The 17,274-nt window shown below is 47.2% G+C and overlaps 2 protein-coding genes across 2 annotated transcripts; both read right to left on the bottom strand.

The window, feature by feature from the left end:
- Positions 1-2,294: 2,294 nt before the first annotated feature.
- npas4a (neuronal PAS domain protein 4a) lies at positions 2,295-6,332 on the bottom strand. Its single transcript, XM_047021138.1, has 8 exons — positions 6,158-6,332; positions 5,636-5,799; positions 5,419-5,521; positions 4,977-5,286; positions 4,701-4,810; positions 4,383-4,518; positions 2,461-4,247; positions 2,295-2,323 (listed from the first exon to the last, which is right to left on the bottom strand). Exons 1-8 carry the CDS (start codon positions 6,330-6,332, stop codon positions 2,295-2,297), a joined length of 2,814 nt encoding a protein of 937 aa, XP_046877094.1.
- Positions 6,333-14,675: 8,343 nt separating this feature from the next.
- efemp2a (EGF containing fibulin extracellular matrix protein 2a) lies at positions 14,676-17,269 on the bottom strand (the record flags this gene model as incomplete). The annotated part of the gene is made up of 5 exons (XM_047024580.1): positions 14,676-15,722; positions 15,876-16,071; positions 16,653-16,779; positions 16,908-17,027; positions 17,152-17,269. Coding segments are annotated over 5 exons (723 nt in total), but the record flags the coding sequence as incomplete, so codon positions are not given.
- Positions 17,270-17,274: the final 5 nt, after the last annotated feature.

The raw sequence follows: 17,274 nt of genomic DNA, 5'->3' as shown, positions 1-17,274 counted from the left end.
CCTCTCTTTTTGTCTTCCTTTCTTTGTCTCCTGCTCTCCATCCCCCTCCCCCCCCCTTCCCCTCCTGCCTGAATGAGAGCCTTAGAATAGAAGGGCCTGCTTGAATCAGTGCTCCTGAGCAGGAATGCCCATATATGGAGTCTGACACCCTCACAGCACGCTGTCAGAGTAGCAGGTACATGGAGTAAGTGTGGGCTTCTGTGATTTGTAAAGAGAGGGATGGGGATGTGGGGCGTGGAGCAGGGCTGGGTCGTACGTCACCACGCTATTGTGCGTACGTGTGTGCGTGTGCAAGCGCGCCTGCTTAAGTGGGAGGCCTGGGTGTGTAGTGAGCGCAGCCTCGCTGTGGAGGGTGTGCGTCAGTCTGAGTCAGATCGTGTCTCATACTGTCTCGTCATGTGTGTGCGTCAGTGCTGTTGCTGAGCGGACATCGCTCCAGGGGAAGAAACGGAGGAGGGATGGCAAGAGAGGGAGGGGATGATGATGATACTGAGGTAGGAGGAGCGGGGGAGACTGACAGTGACGACAGAGAGAGGATGAGAAAGAGAGAGAGAGAGCTTTAAGTGCACTTTAATATAAATGCATTTGTTTGACAATCAAATACACTTATGAGCAACACAAGAGAACACTGATCCACAATGTCCATTCTTCGGTAATATATCATGTATATATTCCATCTTCTACAATAAAAATGTATTTCGTATGTACAGACTGTTTGATTCGTACAAATGTACAAATGTGTACAACCTTCGCCAAAAAAAAAAGCATATGTAAATATCCACAGACGTGGTGCATATGCATTGAACACCCCAATACTTTTTTTCAATATCACAGAAACAATACTTTTACACATATGTTAACTTAGCATTGTAATAGCTAGAACGTAGGAATCAATCCTTTTACTTGACCGTAGACAACTCTACGTTAGCGTGTCGACACCATGGGAATAGTACCATTCTCATCCCGTGTCGCTTAATAACTGAATAGAAATAGCACCCCGTCCCTCTTTTCATTTTTTAAAACAAAACGTCCTCATGTTTAACCCCTCTCAAAAAAGAAGAATCACTCATTCACATAGTCAGTTGTGCCTCCCTACAACACTGAGCCCCTGGGGAGCAGCGATGTGACCGTCCATTCAGGAATGGACATGGATAGACAAGAGTTCAGAGTTCAGCAGGTCATGACTGTGCTAGGCACACAGGAGCTGCTATAAGCTGCCAGCATTGCAAATATTGATGCTGCGAGGGAATCCAGCTGAACTGTCCTCAAGCCAGGCCAGAGCTGACCTGAAGAACCCACATTCAGAGTCTAATGTACAGGACTACAAGGTGGACCTGTGGCATCTCTGCCCACAGTAACCCCCACAGGTAGGGTTCACTTCCAGACGATCTCCCTTTAGTTGTACCTTCTTGTCAAAGGCAGGGAAATCTTCCTTCTTTGTTCTTGGAGCACGATCCAGGACCTCTTTAACATGTATTGTATTGTTTTGTTTTGCACATCACATTGATACACAAGATTGTAATGGAGAGATAAACATTAAGTCAAATGTCTAAGCAGCAGCCGCAAACTCAAAGCCCAAAGTGTTTGAAAGGGTTGATTAGTAGACTGACTGTGCATTTGACTTGGCCTTTAAGGTCCTGTCAAGGAGAAGAGGACTTGGAATCAGACTTTTTCTGGAGATTAAATTGAGGGGTGTTGAGGGGAAAAAATATTTTTCCTTTAGTGAATCACTGTTAGCTCTTGTTAGTAGTAGTAGTAGAAAGATTTGTAAACATTGACTTGAACACATTTGCGGTTTGGGTTTGCAGAGCTGCATCACAAGCAGAAGTTATTTCCTTATTAAGATATGAAGGAATGTATATATTTTTTATCACAACAGTTTTTTCACTACGAGTGAATACAGATACGCGTCTGAAAGTTAAACGGTGCTTTAAACGTTTAAGAGTTTGTTATGGTCTCTGTTTGATAAGTTCTGAAGCTCAGGTTACAGCAAAGCTGGCAGGCACCACATGGACCCAACACCCAGTCAGTGATGGGTCCATGTAGTTAGAGTAATATTGCACCATCATGAAAATGTTGCACCATATTTTAAATATTAGTACATGGAATAATGAACGAACAAAAATATAAAGTCAATCTTTGTTCTCAGTAGACATGAAGGAATTAAAGTCCTTTAGTTGTATATACATTATGTATATATTTATACACTTTGATATTTTTCACTTTTCAGTAAAAGTTGGCTCCACGAAATATGACAATATGCCATACTTAATGAAGTAAGTCACAGACTTATTTTAGAACGGAGGAACACTTCCACTCCCATCTGAAACACAAAGAGGAGAGAGAGAGAAAGAGAGGGATCATTAACATGACAAGTTCAAGAACAAACTATTGAACTGATTTATTCACTATTAACTTCATTATTGATTTATCAAAGGATAAAAAAAAACATATTCTTACCATTGTGGAAGCACTGTGGCGACGGATGACACTGGAGTTGATACAACTCAGGTTGTTGCCCCAGGCCGGGGGCGATCGAGGCACCTGCCCCAAACATGGGTTCCAGGACGGCCAGTTCCTCCAGGAGGGACTGGGCGTAAGACACCGCGGGCGCGGGCGGGGTGACGGGTGTGGTGGGGGCAGGTGAGGAGTAGGGGGAGGCGGTGAGGATCAGGGGAGGGGATTCTGGGATAGAGGAGCAGGAGGACAGGGGTGATGACACCACCACCTCAATCTCCATGGCCTCCTCTACCAGCCCCTCCCCCTCTGCCACCATCCCGCCTGCCTCGCCAACCACGGCCGCCCCGCGCCCGGCCCTGGAATTAGAGTGCGCCGATTGGACGCTACAGAAGTGGCTGAATCCCTCAAAGTTGGAGGGTGGGTGCCAGCACACAGGGAGGGAGGGAGAGGCCAAAGGGGTAGAGGAGGGAGAGGGGGGGGTGAGGCTGGGGGAGAGGGGTGGAGAGGAGGTGAAGTCCTCAAGAAGGGTTTCTAAGATGCTCTCTTCAAACAGAGAGTCATCGTCATCAGGGAATATCGGGAAGTCCAGGCCTCTCCATGCTTTGATGGGGTAAAACTCCCCTAGCATGTGAACTGACTCAACGCCAGAGGAGTCTGTGGTGGGGGAGGGAGGGGAGGAGGAGGGAGACATGGAGGGTGGAGACAGCTTGGATAAGAGAGGGTCCAGGTAGAATCCCTCTGCTAGGGAGCTGATGTGCTGAGCTAGGAGAGAGATCTCGGCCCTCTCTTTCTCCCTCTCTCTCTCCAGGTAGAAGAAGGAGAGGCAGGGCTGTTTACCGGGGGAAGCCTCGGGGGTGAGGAGGCCATCGGGGGGGTATTGGAGGGGCCCTAGGGGTACGTCTACATACAGGGGCCCCCGGACCTCAGGCAGGGTCATCACTGTGCAGTCCCCATCTCCAGGGCTATCAGGGGTAGGGGGCAACTTCTCATAAAGGGAGCCACTGCAGGGCTCTACAGGGAAGAGCAGATCGGTGGAGGGGATAGGCAGGGCCAGGGGCAGCAGGGTGGATAAGCTGCTAGGGGGAACAGGGCTGGAGGCGGTGGTGGGAGGGGCTGAAGGGGAGACGGAGGGGGCAATGGACGTGGTGGAGGTGGCTGTGGTCGTGGAAGGCGGGGGAGTGGTGGTGCCAGTGGGGTCAAAGCTGAAGAGAGGCTCGCCAAACAGGAAGCTGGAGCCCGACCCCAGCTGGGGCGTGTAGGGGGGCGTGCACACAAACTCTTTGGACTGCTGGACTTGGGAGGAGGGCAGTGGTGGGAGGGGAAGGGGCAGTACAGGCAGTGGGGGTTCGAGTTGGAACGAAGGGGGCAGAAGAATGTTCTGGGTAAGGAAGTCCAAATCTGCCACAGTGGCAACAGTAACCGGGGTAGGAGACGAGGCGACCGAGGGGCTTTCAGCGGGGTCAGAACTCTTCTGCTGCTGCTGCTGGAAGAAGGTGTCCTCCTCCAGGGAGGAAATGCTGGAGCGGGGATCGCGCTCCAGCTGCATGGGCTCCACGCTGGTGCCCCCTGGCTCGTCGGATGAGCCCACACTGCAGCCAGCTGTGCTGAAGTCAAAGGACTGGGCGGACAGGCCGCTGCTGCTGGGGGTGAACACCTGGTCTGGGCTGGAGAGGGTGTCGGGGGACTGCAGGCCCAGGCTGTCCTGTCCGGTGCTGGTGCTCAGAACCAGGGTCAGCTGGGTCTGCTCAGAGCTCAGCTGCTGCCGCACAGACCACGCCTCCGCTTCGCTGGAGAGAAAGAAAGACAAAGAAGGTTAGTGAGACCCTCCAAGACGTCTATGTTCTCCTCTACAACAGCAACGATGCAACGGCTCTCTGACGATCTTCCCGGTGTGCTCCGTCGAGCATGTGGAGTGGCCGTACCTGATGACAAAGTTGTTGCTGCTGATGGGGCAGTCTCCTTCCTCCAGCTGGAGCACCATGTAGAGCCAGACCCAGGAGTGGTCCTCCGCCTCCACGCGCACCACCATCTCAGCCCTGCCCTCGCCTCCCTCTCTCACTGGGGGACAACCGATAACAGGGTCAGTATCATGTCTCTGTCCACACATCATCTCACTCACAACATTGCTCATAGGGTCGATGTGGGCTGTGCGTGGGTGGGATAAATATGTATCAGCGTGCATAAGAAGTGTGTGTCTGTGTGTGTTTGTTGTGGACAAAGTGAGGGGGTGGTATACTCACACAGACTGCAGTGCTGGGCCGAGGCGTGGGACAGGTCCTGAGGGTGGACCAGGCTGTACCAGGAGCGTGAGCGCAGGGCAGGCACATCAAAGCCCAGGTACGTACTCACACTGTAGGTCAGATGGACACAACGCAGGGTTAAGTTGATGACTTGTCACAACCAACAGAGACTAAACCATACAACCAATAAATCATCCCACCAAACATAGTGACAGGGCACTGCTGGTGTTTTTGACTTGGCAACAGGTGGATGATCTCGTTCATGTAGAAGCTCACCTGTCGTGTGCGCTCTGCAGCCTCATGTCGCGACCGTGTGCGGACTGGAAGCAGGCTAGAAGGAAGTTGCTCTCAACAGGGGGAGGGCTGGAAGAGGGGTCCCTCTCTCCCCCAGCGCTGGGCCGGGCTGGAAGGGGCTCCAGAGGGGAACAGAAGCACACCCAGACAGGGTTGGAGGTCCAGTAGGAGCCGGAGGCGGCAGCGGAGGGAGGAGAAGACAGGCAGCGGGCCCGGATCAGAACCAGCTTGTTCCCAGCGCTCTGCCTGCGCACAGACTTGGAGGTGTTGAAACGACAACGGAACAGACGATCTGTTGGGAAAATGGCAGAATGGAAGAAAGTCGTTAAAAACGCAGATCATTGTTACATCATCTTAACGAAGATATGGATTGCAATGGTATGGATCTTTGACTTGTAATCTCTAAAGTAATGAAGGGTCTTACCTGTCTCAGGTGAAGTGGGAGTTGCAAGGTTGGTCCTCATGGTGAAGTGGTCCGTCTGATCAATGATATCATACACACTGTCACCTTGGGCAACCAGATCCACCTAAAAAAACGATTGAGAAAGCATTAGGCAACTCACGATTTCAAATCACTGAAATTGCCATTATATCAACTATTTGCACAATAGCGTAGACGATGGCTGTGGATGTAAACTCACCATCGAGTGACCGAGGTGCTCGGAGACGCCGTCCGACAGGTACAGGAGCTTCCCTTCCCCGCTTAACAGGAGCAGGAAGCCCGGCAGCTCCTGCACCAACTCCGACAGCTCATGGAAAGACAGAAACCTCGCGCTTTCTTCGAGACTGCCAGCAGTTCCCGATTCTACAGTGAGGAAATGTAAACATTTAATTTCATGTAGCTTTCACGTGCCAACATGTGACAATTGCAACAGTACTGCGTCGTAAATCGATGCTGCCTGGCGCATACTTCAGAACCATGGACAGCGACTACAACATTTCAGCACTGGATTGCAACACAGGGCTCCAGAAGCTTTTAAGACTCAGGTAAAAATTCCACCAGTATAGCCTTCAACACATATTGCAAAAAGGAATATTCACATATCTAGCAATAAAGTTAATCAACTCTTGCCCAAATGTTGGCACCTGTTGATTCTACGCATCGACCAATAACGTAGCGGATAGCCTGTTTTCAAGTGTGTTGACGGGAAATAAACCCTTACCTTGTGAGAAAAAGACAGATTTTCTGGTGTACATGCAGGCAAGCGACATGATGTGAAGGTATGACAGTCTTGCTTTGTCCGCATCTGAGATAGGCAGCAAGTCCTTCAGGTTCCGAATCTCTGCGTTGATTTGGTCCCTTCGAGCCTTGGACGCTCCCTTAGTTGATCGATACATTGCAGCCAGATACCGTGAATTATCAAAACCCGTGGTAACTGAAAACTGTACTAACAAGTGGTTAGCCTTTGCGTTGTGCTTCAAGTGAGGTCAGGGTGTATCTCCAAGAGCAGGTGTCAGAGGAAGAATAACTTGTAGTGGTGTGCTATTGGACTTTCATTTCAACTCATTCCAGAGTAAGGCTTTAAACCTTCTCTTGTCCTTTTCTTTTTCCTCTTCGCCTCCGCCACAGCGTCCTGCTTGGATGCTGGTCGGCTGCTAAAATGTCTCTCCTCCAGTTCCGAGTAGCCTATGAGTGATTCGGCGGCTTTGGAAGCCGTCTCTCGCCCAGAAGTCCGGAGCCCGTAAATCTGGTTGGGGAACTCTGCTCGCCTGTAACTTATATAGTCTGGAACTCCGCTGGAGTAGGGGGGCTCCCAACGCACCAACACCGACGTAAAAGAGAGAGGGGGGGCAAGAAGAGAGGGGGGCTGAGGGGGAGTTATGGTTCATATCATTGTTAGCAATGGTGAAATGCTCCCCATCTCCCGTTCCCCCCTCCTTCTCCTGCCCTCTCCTTTCGGTGACTCTAGTTCGACGTCAGCTCTACCCTCTACACTGTGATGACGTTGGCTTGATATCGGGAGCTCCGGCGACGCAAAAAGCCCGATTTGGACAAAACCGAGTAATGGGCGGAGACAAACGTAAAACGTAGACAGAGTCACTGGACCCCGGTGTATGGAAGGGGAGGGGGGATTTGTAACCAAGGTGCATGCGAAAGAAGGATCTGCTTTTTTGTCTGACACCCTGCCAGTAGCCTACTTTCTTCTCTTATCCAATATCTCTACCGACCAAATAACCCAGTTGTCTTGCAGTCTAAAGGCTTTTCGTATCAGGATCTTAACTGACAATGACCACTGAGGAAAATCAATACTGACATCCTCTTGCATTCCTTCCCCACGGCTTCATCGCATGTACAGCAATGCATAGTGCTTGGAGTCCACATCGGAGCCCACATTTGATATGGAAGAAAATAGATGACAGAGAGCTGGAGAGAGGGAAGCGAGAGAGTGGGGCAGTGTTACACTGCCAAATTCAGAACGAGTCGCTTTTTATGAATGAAAATAATAACCTGCGATTAATGTCACGGTTGTGCCAAAAGAGCATGTAACGAAGAGCAGGGATCACGTGGGTATGAGCCAATACTTATAGAGCGACCTTTAATTGCGGTGTATAGGTTACATAAACTGCGTTGCCCTTCCATATAAGGCAATTTGAGCGGAATGTAGTCGAGCGCTGCTGTCTAGTCAGAATAGTTTACACCTGTAGTGCTGTAAAAGGATGTTTGACTAATGGTGCATTGTATCTCATTGGGTAGGTTCTGGTTTGTGTAAGATTGAAGGCCTTCTTGCTCCCAGATAACATGCTAGTTCACGTTATAGATTATAGCGTTTTTGTGTTCGGAGATACGCGGCTATAGGGCTCTATTTCATGTTTAAAAATGGGATCCTGCAGTGACGCCATTGGACAATCCTCTGCCTGAATCAGGCTTGATAGGATTATGAAAGCACACTTATAAGTTCGAGAAAAACAAAGACCGATAAACATACATAGGTATGAAGGAGCGCACAATGCAGCAAGTGCCACGCAATATTGATCCGTGTTGCTAACCTGCGTGAGTGAGTGCCGTACTAGACATTTTATTTGACAATGGCTCTCAGCAGTGACTGACAGGTGCACTCACAGGCTGGCCCACAAGTGCAGCTTCAGCGAGTACTATTTTTAGAAATGTTTTGTATATTTATGGCTTAAAATAGATTTGTCACCTACATACCACACTTTTGATATGTTCCATTAACTTCTAAACAGACGATTTAGGCAAACTAGAGGTGACATCATGGATGGCCATCCATGTAGACAAAGTATTGAGTGACCTTCTAAAATGTAATAAAGTTTTGCATGCTGACATTCTTAAGTTATTTCTTACGTAATTTCTGTGATGCCTTCAGTTGAATTTTGTTTTAGCATTTATTGTCTCGCTATGCTTTTTAATAATTATGTTATGTCCACTGTACTGTCCTGTCTGCAGTGTTGAATGTATCTCTGTTTTCAAGCTCTTGGTGCAGAACAAATTCCTTCCCCTCAGGGCAATAAAGGTTTTCATTAATTCGTCTTAAGTCAAAGGTTTTATGTAAAACCAGGAAACACTGAAGAAGCCTGCCGAGGGAACCAGATCAGTCAGATGGAAGAGAATGAACCTGACCTACTGCACCAAATAACACAAAGAATGTTCTTTCAATTTCAAAATAATCAATAACTGTATCCAATGTTTTGTTTTTCATTAGTTTTAAGACTACAGCCTTGATCAATGATTTTATCAAATGATTTGGTAAATCAGATGCAAGAGAAACAGTTGAGTGGGAAGGATGTTTTCAGGTTTTCTCCCTCAAAAATAGAATTTTTATAAAAAGGCTCTCGGAATAGAAAAACACTCAAAGTCATTTTTTTCCACGCTGCGGTATCAGAGGCACTTAAGGTGTCCCACACACTGTGTTGGCTCACCAGTGGCCTGAACAGATTGCCATTTCTTCTATTGTTGTGGCTGTCAGGATAATACCGTCCATTATGGTAAAGAGGTGTGTAGGCATCACAGGTGGGAGGGAGACGAGGACATGGTGGTAGAGAGGCGGATGTGTGGAGGGCAGGGGGTTGCAGAGAAGAGTGTCTTTTCTTTGAAAGCAAAGAGGCTCAAATCCATCCAATTAGGGTGTCTTGTGGCTCAATGCCAGACATGAATGCCTCAGAAATCACACAAGAACATGAACTATCTCCTCTCATTCATAAAATCATGGTGATTACATGAACATCTTGGTTAGGGATCATTTTGAGCATCCTGATTTGGTGGTCTTGTGTATTATCCATTAATACTTGCTGACTCCTTTGACAGCCTTCATATAGTGAGACCCTGGCTGAGACAAGCATAGAATACAAGATGTCAATATGAGAAGATGAGATCTTAGTCATCAGTCCTCAGAGAAAGTGTCAGACAGCCTGTAGCTCCAGTTACTTCATTTCCATTTGAGCATCAACACAAAAAGAAATGGTCCCAATCAATTTTGTTCTCAGTTTGGTACCTGCCAAAAAGAGAAGAATAGTTCATTTATTTTAACATTTAAGAGATTACTTCATATATGTATAAATAATTATTAATAGTTAGTAGTTATTCCCCAACACTGGGCCAACACTGTAACCAACGGAGAGACACTAAATAGAGAGGGGGGGGAAGAGTTGCAGAAAATTATTTTGGGGCAACAAAATGTCAGCCCCTCTCGCTACAGAGGTGAAGGATACTTGTCCCTTTTCTTAAGACTCTTTCTTTTCTCTGGTGTTTATTTTTACACCCAGAGAATCAAGGTCTCCGCTTCTTGAAAGAAAGGAGCTAATCTGTCGCCTAGCAACACCTCCCACTCCTGCATTGAAGCGAGAGAGTAAGAGAGAGAGAGAGGACCTGGAGAAAACGAACGTTGAGGAAAGAAATTGAGAAACCCAGAGAGAGGTAGAGGGAGATGACAGTTGTGAAACACTAGTGTGAGTTTGTGTCCATCAGTCGAGTCTGACAGCATAGCAGTCAGTGACAGTAAAGCCATACGTATGACAAAGAAACTGATACACAAGGCAACGGGTATGACTGCAACATCTCACATGTATGATATTAGGTATCGGTGTGTCTCTGACAGCTGTTTCCCACTGTTGCTGTCTGTCTGTGTGTGTCTGGTTTAAGTGCAGTCAGATCCATTGGAAAACATAAGTGAAAGTAAACCATAAAACGCCCACACATACATTCACTCACTGTTTCTACACCACTACCCCCCCCCCCTCTCTCCTCCTCTCGTTCTCCCTCCCTCCTCCTCTCACTCTCACTCCCTCCTTCCTGTCGCTGGTGATGCTGAACAGGTAGCCTTGTGCTGTTCGCTCTTTTTTTCAATATTAAGTCTATTCTTAGCACATATGGCAAATGGGTGGGAGGAGGGCAGCTGTTTACCTGTGGTGTCAAACTCATCAGCCCCTCAATATCTTTTGTTACGGGGTGGTGGTGGTGGTGGACCCAAGTGCACAACACAGACACGCCAAAAAACAGAGGGATGGCCCAGAGGGATTTAATGTTGGGGTAGGTGCAGAGGGGACTGATGGTGATGACAAAAACAGACAGGACGGCAGGGTAGGCTGTACGGGGTCTGGCTGGGAGGCAAGGTTGGTGATCCTGGAGGCACAGGCAAAAAGTTAGTTCAGGAATAACACAACAAATAGTCTTAACAGGAACCGGGAGCATACTACCGAGGGTAGACGAAACTATTATCCGGCGATGAATGATGTGAAAACCAGGGTTGATAAACTGCAGGGCTGATGAGTTGACGGGAGACAGGTGTGAAGACTGAGGCAGAGTGAGTGGGTAATTGGGACCGGAGACCAATGCCACACCCACAACCGGGGAACACAAACGACCCGCCACTAGGGGGCAGAGGGCATGACAATCTTTAACTGAACTCCCAAGAAAGAATAAGGACAATAGGGCCAACAAATGGTAGATTTTAAGGCAGACAGAGGGGCAGAGGAATTGTTGCTTAGGTGTTTCTGAGGGATGCGATGACATTGATTTCTTTCCATTTAAAAGCCATGTGGCATTTAATGAGTGGCATTAAATCATGAAAAGGAAACATATATTCTGCACATAATCCATGCTATCCACCAGTTTAGATTAGTGACACTTTTTTAAATTAATTCCACTAAAGACATTCTGTCTCTTTCCCTTTTTCAGTATGTTGGTGCTGATGCAAGGTTGCTATGGTGATGTGATGTAGATGTGACATCATAAGAGACCTCCTAGCAGCATTTTTTTTTTCATAGAGCCTCAGTCTGTCTCTGCCTCTACTTCCCTCTCCTCTTTCGTTTTGGACAAAGGGTCAAGGATGAACTGGAAAGCAACGGAAAATACATGCTTGGTATTTTAAATATCTAACATTGTATGTACTATTGACTGCCTGAAGGTGAGATATACATTAGCCAACTACCCTACTATGAGTTAGTAAGATGTTGCATAACGGTTTGCGGAGAGAGTGAGCAGGATTAGACAGAGTGAGGAAGCGCGAGTGAAAGTGTGCTTGTACGTGCCTTTAAAATTAGCTAACACTGCCCCCTTCCTCCACACACGCACATTGACAAAATCTGTAGTCACCCGATTCTCTATGTATAGTCGTAGTTTTTATATATCTATTTTACTAAGAATATTTCAACATCAACATGATTTCGGTGTGCTACTTACGTTTAACGTTAAGCGCCTGGAATTGGCTTGGAGGCTGTAAACAAATGCAGCCTGCTTATATAACTTTACTGGGATATATCAAATACCATATGTAAATTCAACATACCTCCATTAAGTTTATTTCTGTTATTTTTCGTGCTGGGCCTAATATACTTGCAGGGCGGGCCTTCAGCCTTCATACACCCACGCGCCCCTGGCAACACGTTGTCGTTTCTTAGTAACCACATTTACGCACAGAGTAAAGACATTGAAGGTAGGGTAGACATGGCAAGGGGGGTTAAGGCCCATGAAGGTTGGATATTTTTTAACCTTCGATTGGTTTGTGAGAGGAGAAAAATAGATAAATTAGTGTGCATTCCTTCTGGCCAATGAACGTTTCGTTCCAATTACAAACCCCTGCAGTATACGTGCGGTTTTTCATCGTCACATCGTTCTAAAATCGTTCCAATCCAGCTGGGTCCCGTGATTAAAGATTCGGGACAGTACTATGAGAATATAAAGTGAGAAAACCTCCCAAACCTTTGGAAGCTTTTTCATCCTTTCAAACTCCCAGGACAGTGGCTGAGTGGAATTATGATACTGTGCACGACAGCAGCTTTGCTGCCCGAGCCACATCGTGTTCATTCACATGGAATTGCAACGTAGACTTTGAACTGACCTCCTGTTAACATAGCCAGCAATTAGATCACTAATAGTATTAACACGGTGGGCTAATTGGTTTCAAATTACAAGCGACTCCTGTTGTCCGTGTCATGCCTCATTTAGAGAGCGTTGTAATCTCAATTCCTGTGTGATATTAAGAGGTCAACGTAATTACATTGAAAGAACGAGTTGCCAGTCAGTAGGTGCAGAATGTGTCTACACAAGTTTAAGGTCATGCTTGATGTGATGTTTTCTCATACCTGTTACTATTTTTAGAATACTATTTCTGATTGTCATGATTCTATCCATGTGGGGTTCCATATATAGACTCACGAACTCTATTTAGGGCAATGGGGACTCAAATAAACATATTTCCTGTTCAACCCCTACTCACTTACCCTCTCCTCTCACTCGTGTTTGTTAGTTTATTTGTTTTGTAATGATCTACGCAACAGTGGTTATTGATGTCATTCAGAATTCCACAGCGCTTTCCTGTTTTTGTTAATGGACTCTAGTTTCAATAATAAGAAGGGGGTGGAGGGAAATTACACTCTACATATACTGGAGCCTTTTGATAAAAATACACATAGGCCAGTGTGTGTGTAGGGGTGGGGGGGGGGGGGGGGGGGGGGGGGGGTGAGGAGCTTTTGTAACACAGGTTATTTCACTCCAGTTCACCATAGGATGGATTTGCCCTCTAAAAGCCAACGACAAGGCATACCAAATGTGCATTTATACTTTCATGTAAACATTCTTGTTATTAACCCAGAAAAGGCAGAAAATGTCCCCATGACTTCACAGCCGATTATTGAATCAATTTACATTTCGGTTGACTTGAAGCAGCACCCACACCATTTTGGTAGGAAGGGAGATGTGCCATATAGGGAGGCCCATGTAAACTCTCTGCTGGATGACAGGATGGTGTCGGAGTTAGGTGCTTGTTTCTCAGGTTTCCTGCCCAACTCCTACTCCCAGCCCCAGCCCACAGGGAGGGCTTGCCCATGGATGAGGTCATACCTTGCTGAAGGTGCCAGAGACGTGCCCACTGTTCCGCTCCCCACCGACTCCCCCAACACTACACCCACTCATCTTTCACACACACACACACACACACACACACAAATGAAAGCACACACCACACACAACCCCCCCCCCCCCCCCCACACACACACCACACACATAATACAGCATATTGCTCCTCCATTCCCCAGTGTGCTGGTACAGTCTGATCCTATTTAATTTGGGTTATTTCTTTGTCAAAGTGCCAACAGGAAGTGCCAGGGGACTTGTACCACTCTGTTCCCTCCAACCACCCACGCACACACACACACACCTCCCACATTCAGCCTGCCTCCACATCCACCCATATCCTTGTTCCCTTACCCTTCAACACCATCTTTCTGTCAGGTATGATGATCTGTACCAGAAAGCCCATAGCTAAAATGAGCCATACCTATGCCATATGCTGTGGCAGTGTGTTAGTATTTCAACATATAAACGTGTGCGGTGACTATTGTACATGCAGTGTGTGTCCAGTGTATGTTGGAGTTACATACAAACTTACAAAGAGTTCTCCCTCCCAGTTCAGATGTTAATGTGAGTGGAGAAGCGAGTTCAGGAAACAATGAGGTTACAAAACCAGCAGATTCCATCACCTTAGGTTGTTGTTACTATTCCTGTCTCACCGTGCAATGACATCTGTGTATCATACTGCCCCCTGGTGGTTATACACGATGAGCTTTTGGCTGATTGCGTAAGAGTGACGTATGAGTCATCACCCCGACGTGAGGACAGAGGGAAGGAGTATGTGTCAGCCTGTGTTTGTGTGGTTGGGCGGAGCCAGAACGAAGGAAGGTAGTGGACGATAAAATTAGGGGTTTCCCCACTCTTTTTCCCCCACAACCTTTTTTCACGGGGGACAGAGAATCGTTTACAGACAAGAATGTGGACTGAGAGAGGACACACAGGCTCATCCTGCGCCGGGTCGACCCTAGAGCCGTTGCAGAGTCCTTCTCTTAGCCAATTCACATCCACAGAAATGGTTTTGTTCTGTATTGCGATGAACAATACTCTGTCTAATCCTTTATGAGCCGAGCCGTTGTCTCTGTTTACCCAGTTGGTCCTGTGTCCTATATTCTTCCAGCGCTAGAGGAAGCCTGTTCATGTGTTCAGCTGTGGGGAAGAGCATCAAGTGAACCTGGGGGTTAGGTGCAGGAGAGAAGCCATCTATCTCCCGGAGGTCAGCTGGCTGTGGTCACACCACTGTGAGTGAGATGAGGGTGAAACAGAGGTTAGGGCCGGATGAGATGTTGGGACGTCAACAGAGTAAGAGAGATATAACGACAGAGACCGAGAGAGATAGCGAGAGGATGTTAAATAATTGCAGTTTAAAGATGATAGCAGAAATGTCAAAATGTTTTGTTTTATTTCGTATCACTTCCTGTATCCCCCCTCAAAAATACAACATAATAATCAGTAATGGGACAAAACTACACATGGTAATGATTCAAAGTTAGAGTTTTGGGTGAAATTCAGGAGAGGGGCCTGGGGCGGGCTGGAGGAGGAGGGCTGAGCTCAGTGGTTATTGAGTCATGGATGAGGACAGTGAAACCTGCTACAGAGGGAAGGACAGAGCATGAAGATGGAAGAGGGAGTGACAGACTGGAAATGGGAATGGCAGATCATGATGATCATGGATAAGGGATGATGAGAGACGCTGGTGATGATAGAATGGAGTCTTTCACTCGAATGGAGACATCGACTAAACACATTTCGGATGGAACTTTCTCTCCCTGCACACTAAAAAAATAGTGAATTATGCGTTGCATATTGCTGTCATTCACATTCACCATAGGGTGATGTGCAGTGACAGGTGTTCTGTGGAATGAGATCCAGAGAAAAACAGGCATAGAGGAGTGGGAGGGTGAGAGGCTGGGAACTGAAACATGATGGATGCTGGTGATCTAACTACGCAGCATTGGACTCCATCCCAAACACATCCTTTAGTCATACAAAATCCTGTTGGTTTTTATCTGCTATTACTCTCCTCTACGGGTGTGGTTTGACAAAGGGGGTGGGATGTACTTTGCAGGTCACAGAACAGCAAAGATATACCATTGTGGGACATATTTGATCAGTGACAGGTCTTCCTTTAGTAAACTGAGTGGGCTGTCACACCTTCAATTCTATACGATTCCATGTACTTTTTCAGCTCTTGTCTCTTTTTCTCTCTTCATCTCTCTCTCTCTCTCTCTCTCTCTCTCTCTCCTCTATCTGACTCCTCCCCTCTAGAAGGCGTGAGGGCCTACATAGATGGAGAGCCGCAGGGCGGAGCTGGTCTGGTAGCTGAGCAGGGGATTAACCGACACCATCTCCAGGTCCAGTGTGTACTCTCTGGGTCCAGTCACAGCATGAGCCAGAACCAGCATGGCGCTGATGTTGTTGATTTGCTTAGGGAGAGACACAGGGAGATCATTTGAATGGGGATCACTTTACAATGAGTAGGCTCGTTTGGAGGACACTTAAGTACATTGTTACCCCAGAACTGTAACAGCAGGGGGCGCTGCAGTGCCTTACGGCACCGTAACTAGCACGGGACTCACCCTTATGTAGAAGTCCCCATTGTCGTCCCCCGAGCGGATGCGGAAGGTGTTGTAGGCCCCGGGGTACACACTGGTGGCCTGGATCTGGAAGATGTCAGAGGGGACGGAGCGCTCCGAGGTGATGCTCATGAAGCGGTGGACGATGGAGAAGGGCATGTCTCGGCAGGCAGGCTTGGTCACAGGACACACACAGCGGCTGCAGAAACCATGGAGACAGGATGTGATCAAGCCTCCGGCTTACTGTACATCTACATGACATGCCACATATGTATAAATATGTGGAAGTAAATAGCTGATTGAATTCCTTTCTATCTTATTGAAAACATTTTGTACTTTCAAATAGTAAATTCATATGTTCAATGTTACGTCAAAACAGATTAAATGTCCGATGAACTAGATACAGTGAAAAGTGTAATTCACAACAGTACCACAAGAGGGAATGCATTACATTGTGCTTAGCTCTCCATTTCAAAACTAAGACAGATGACTTTAAACAGTATCTGAATATGTTTCATGCCAAAATACACGGTGTATTATTGCCTGTCCCACACATGTTGGCAATTTAACACTTGTTTCAGCATTCTAATAGGTTTCTAATTGTCCTGGCACACTTTAGCGGGAAAGGTCACTGAATTGGACATAAACATGGAAAACGAAATTGGAGCAATCTAAGAAATTATTTGGGGGCTTTGCTGATCATATTTAGAGATTTGGGTCCAGGGCATAGTTTAATAATCGGGGAAAGATGTGTGTGTGTGTGAGGAGAGAGAGACTCACTTGTCAGACACTTGCACGTACGGGTCCTGGCAGCGGTTTGTGTCCACACACTGATAAGCTCCGTGGATGTTTACACAGGTCTGTGTGTCCGTACATTGGTTTACACCCATCTCACACTCATTTATGTCTAGGTGGGAAAGACAATAAGGGCCAGACAGACAGACAGACGGATATGAGGTTTGTTTGATGGTGTTGAAAACTAGGATGAGGAAGGGATGGAGAAGACGAGGAGGATATGAAGGACAGGTTACTCACCCTGGCACAGCCGAGTGCCCAGCAGCTGGTATCCTTCTGGGCACACACAGGAGAACTTCCCTGGCTCGTTTACACACTGGAACTGGCAGAGGTAGCTGGAGTAGCTGCACTCATCTATGTCTGCAGAACAAAAGACAACGACGAGGTGGCTGTTTATAGAACATGGCTGTCCTTTTTCATGTGCCCTTGAACCCTTGAACCGTCTAACTGTACTTCGACGGATCAAAGTACAGACTGTACTCACCGTTGCAGACAAAGCCATCAGGCCCCAGCTCATAACCCTGGTCACAACGACAGAGGAAGGTGCCATAAGTGTTGTAACACCTCTGCTGGCAGGGGGCGCCCATGTCACATTCGTTTACGTCTG

This window comes from Hypomesus transpacificus, chromosome 1 (assembly GCF_021917145.1).
Source record: "Hypomesus transpacificus isolate Combined female chromosome 1, fHypTra1, whole genome shotgun sequence".
Lineage (NCBI taxonomy): Eukaryota > Metazoa > Chordata > Actinopteri > Osmeriformes > Osmeridae > Hypomesus > Hypomesus transpacificus.
The sequence above is the reverse complement of the archived record's forward strand: the minus strand, read 5'-3'. Positions and strand labels throughout refer to the sequence as shown.

Coding starts and splice junctions, on each gene's coding strand:
- npas4a (XM_047021138.1), bottom strand. CDS start 6,332: ATGTATCGATCAACTAAGGGAGCGTCCAAGGCTCGAAGGGACCAAATC. Junction 5,800..6,157: donor ATCTGTCTTTTTCTCACAAG/GTAAGGGTTTAT, acceptor TCCTCACTGTAG/AATCGGGAACTGCTGGCAGT. Junction 2,324..2,460: donor GCCACAGTGCTTCCACAATG/GTAAGAATATGT, acceptor TTTGTGTTTCAG/ATGGGAGTGGAAGTGTTCCT.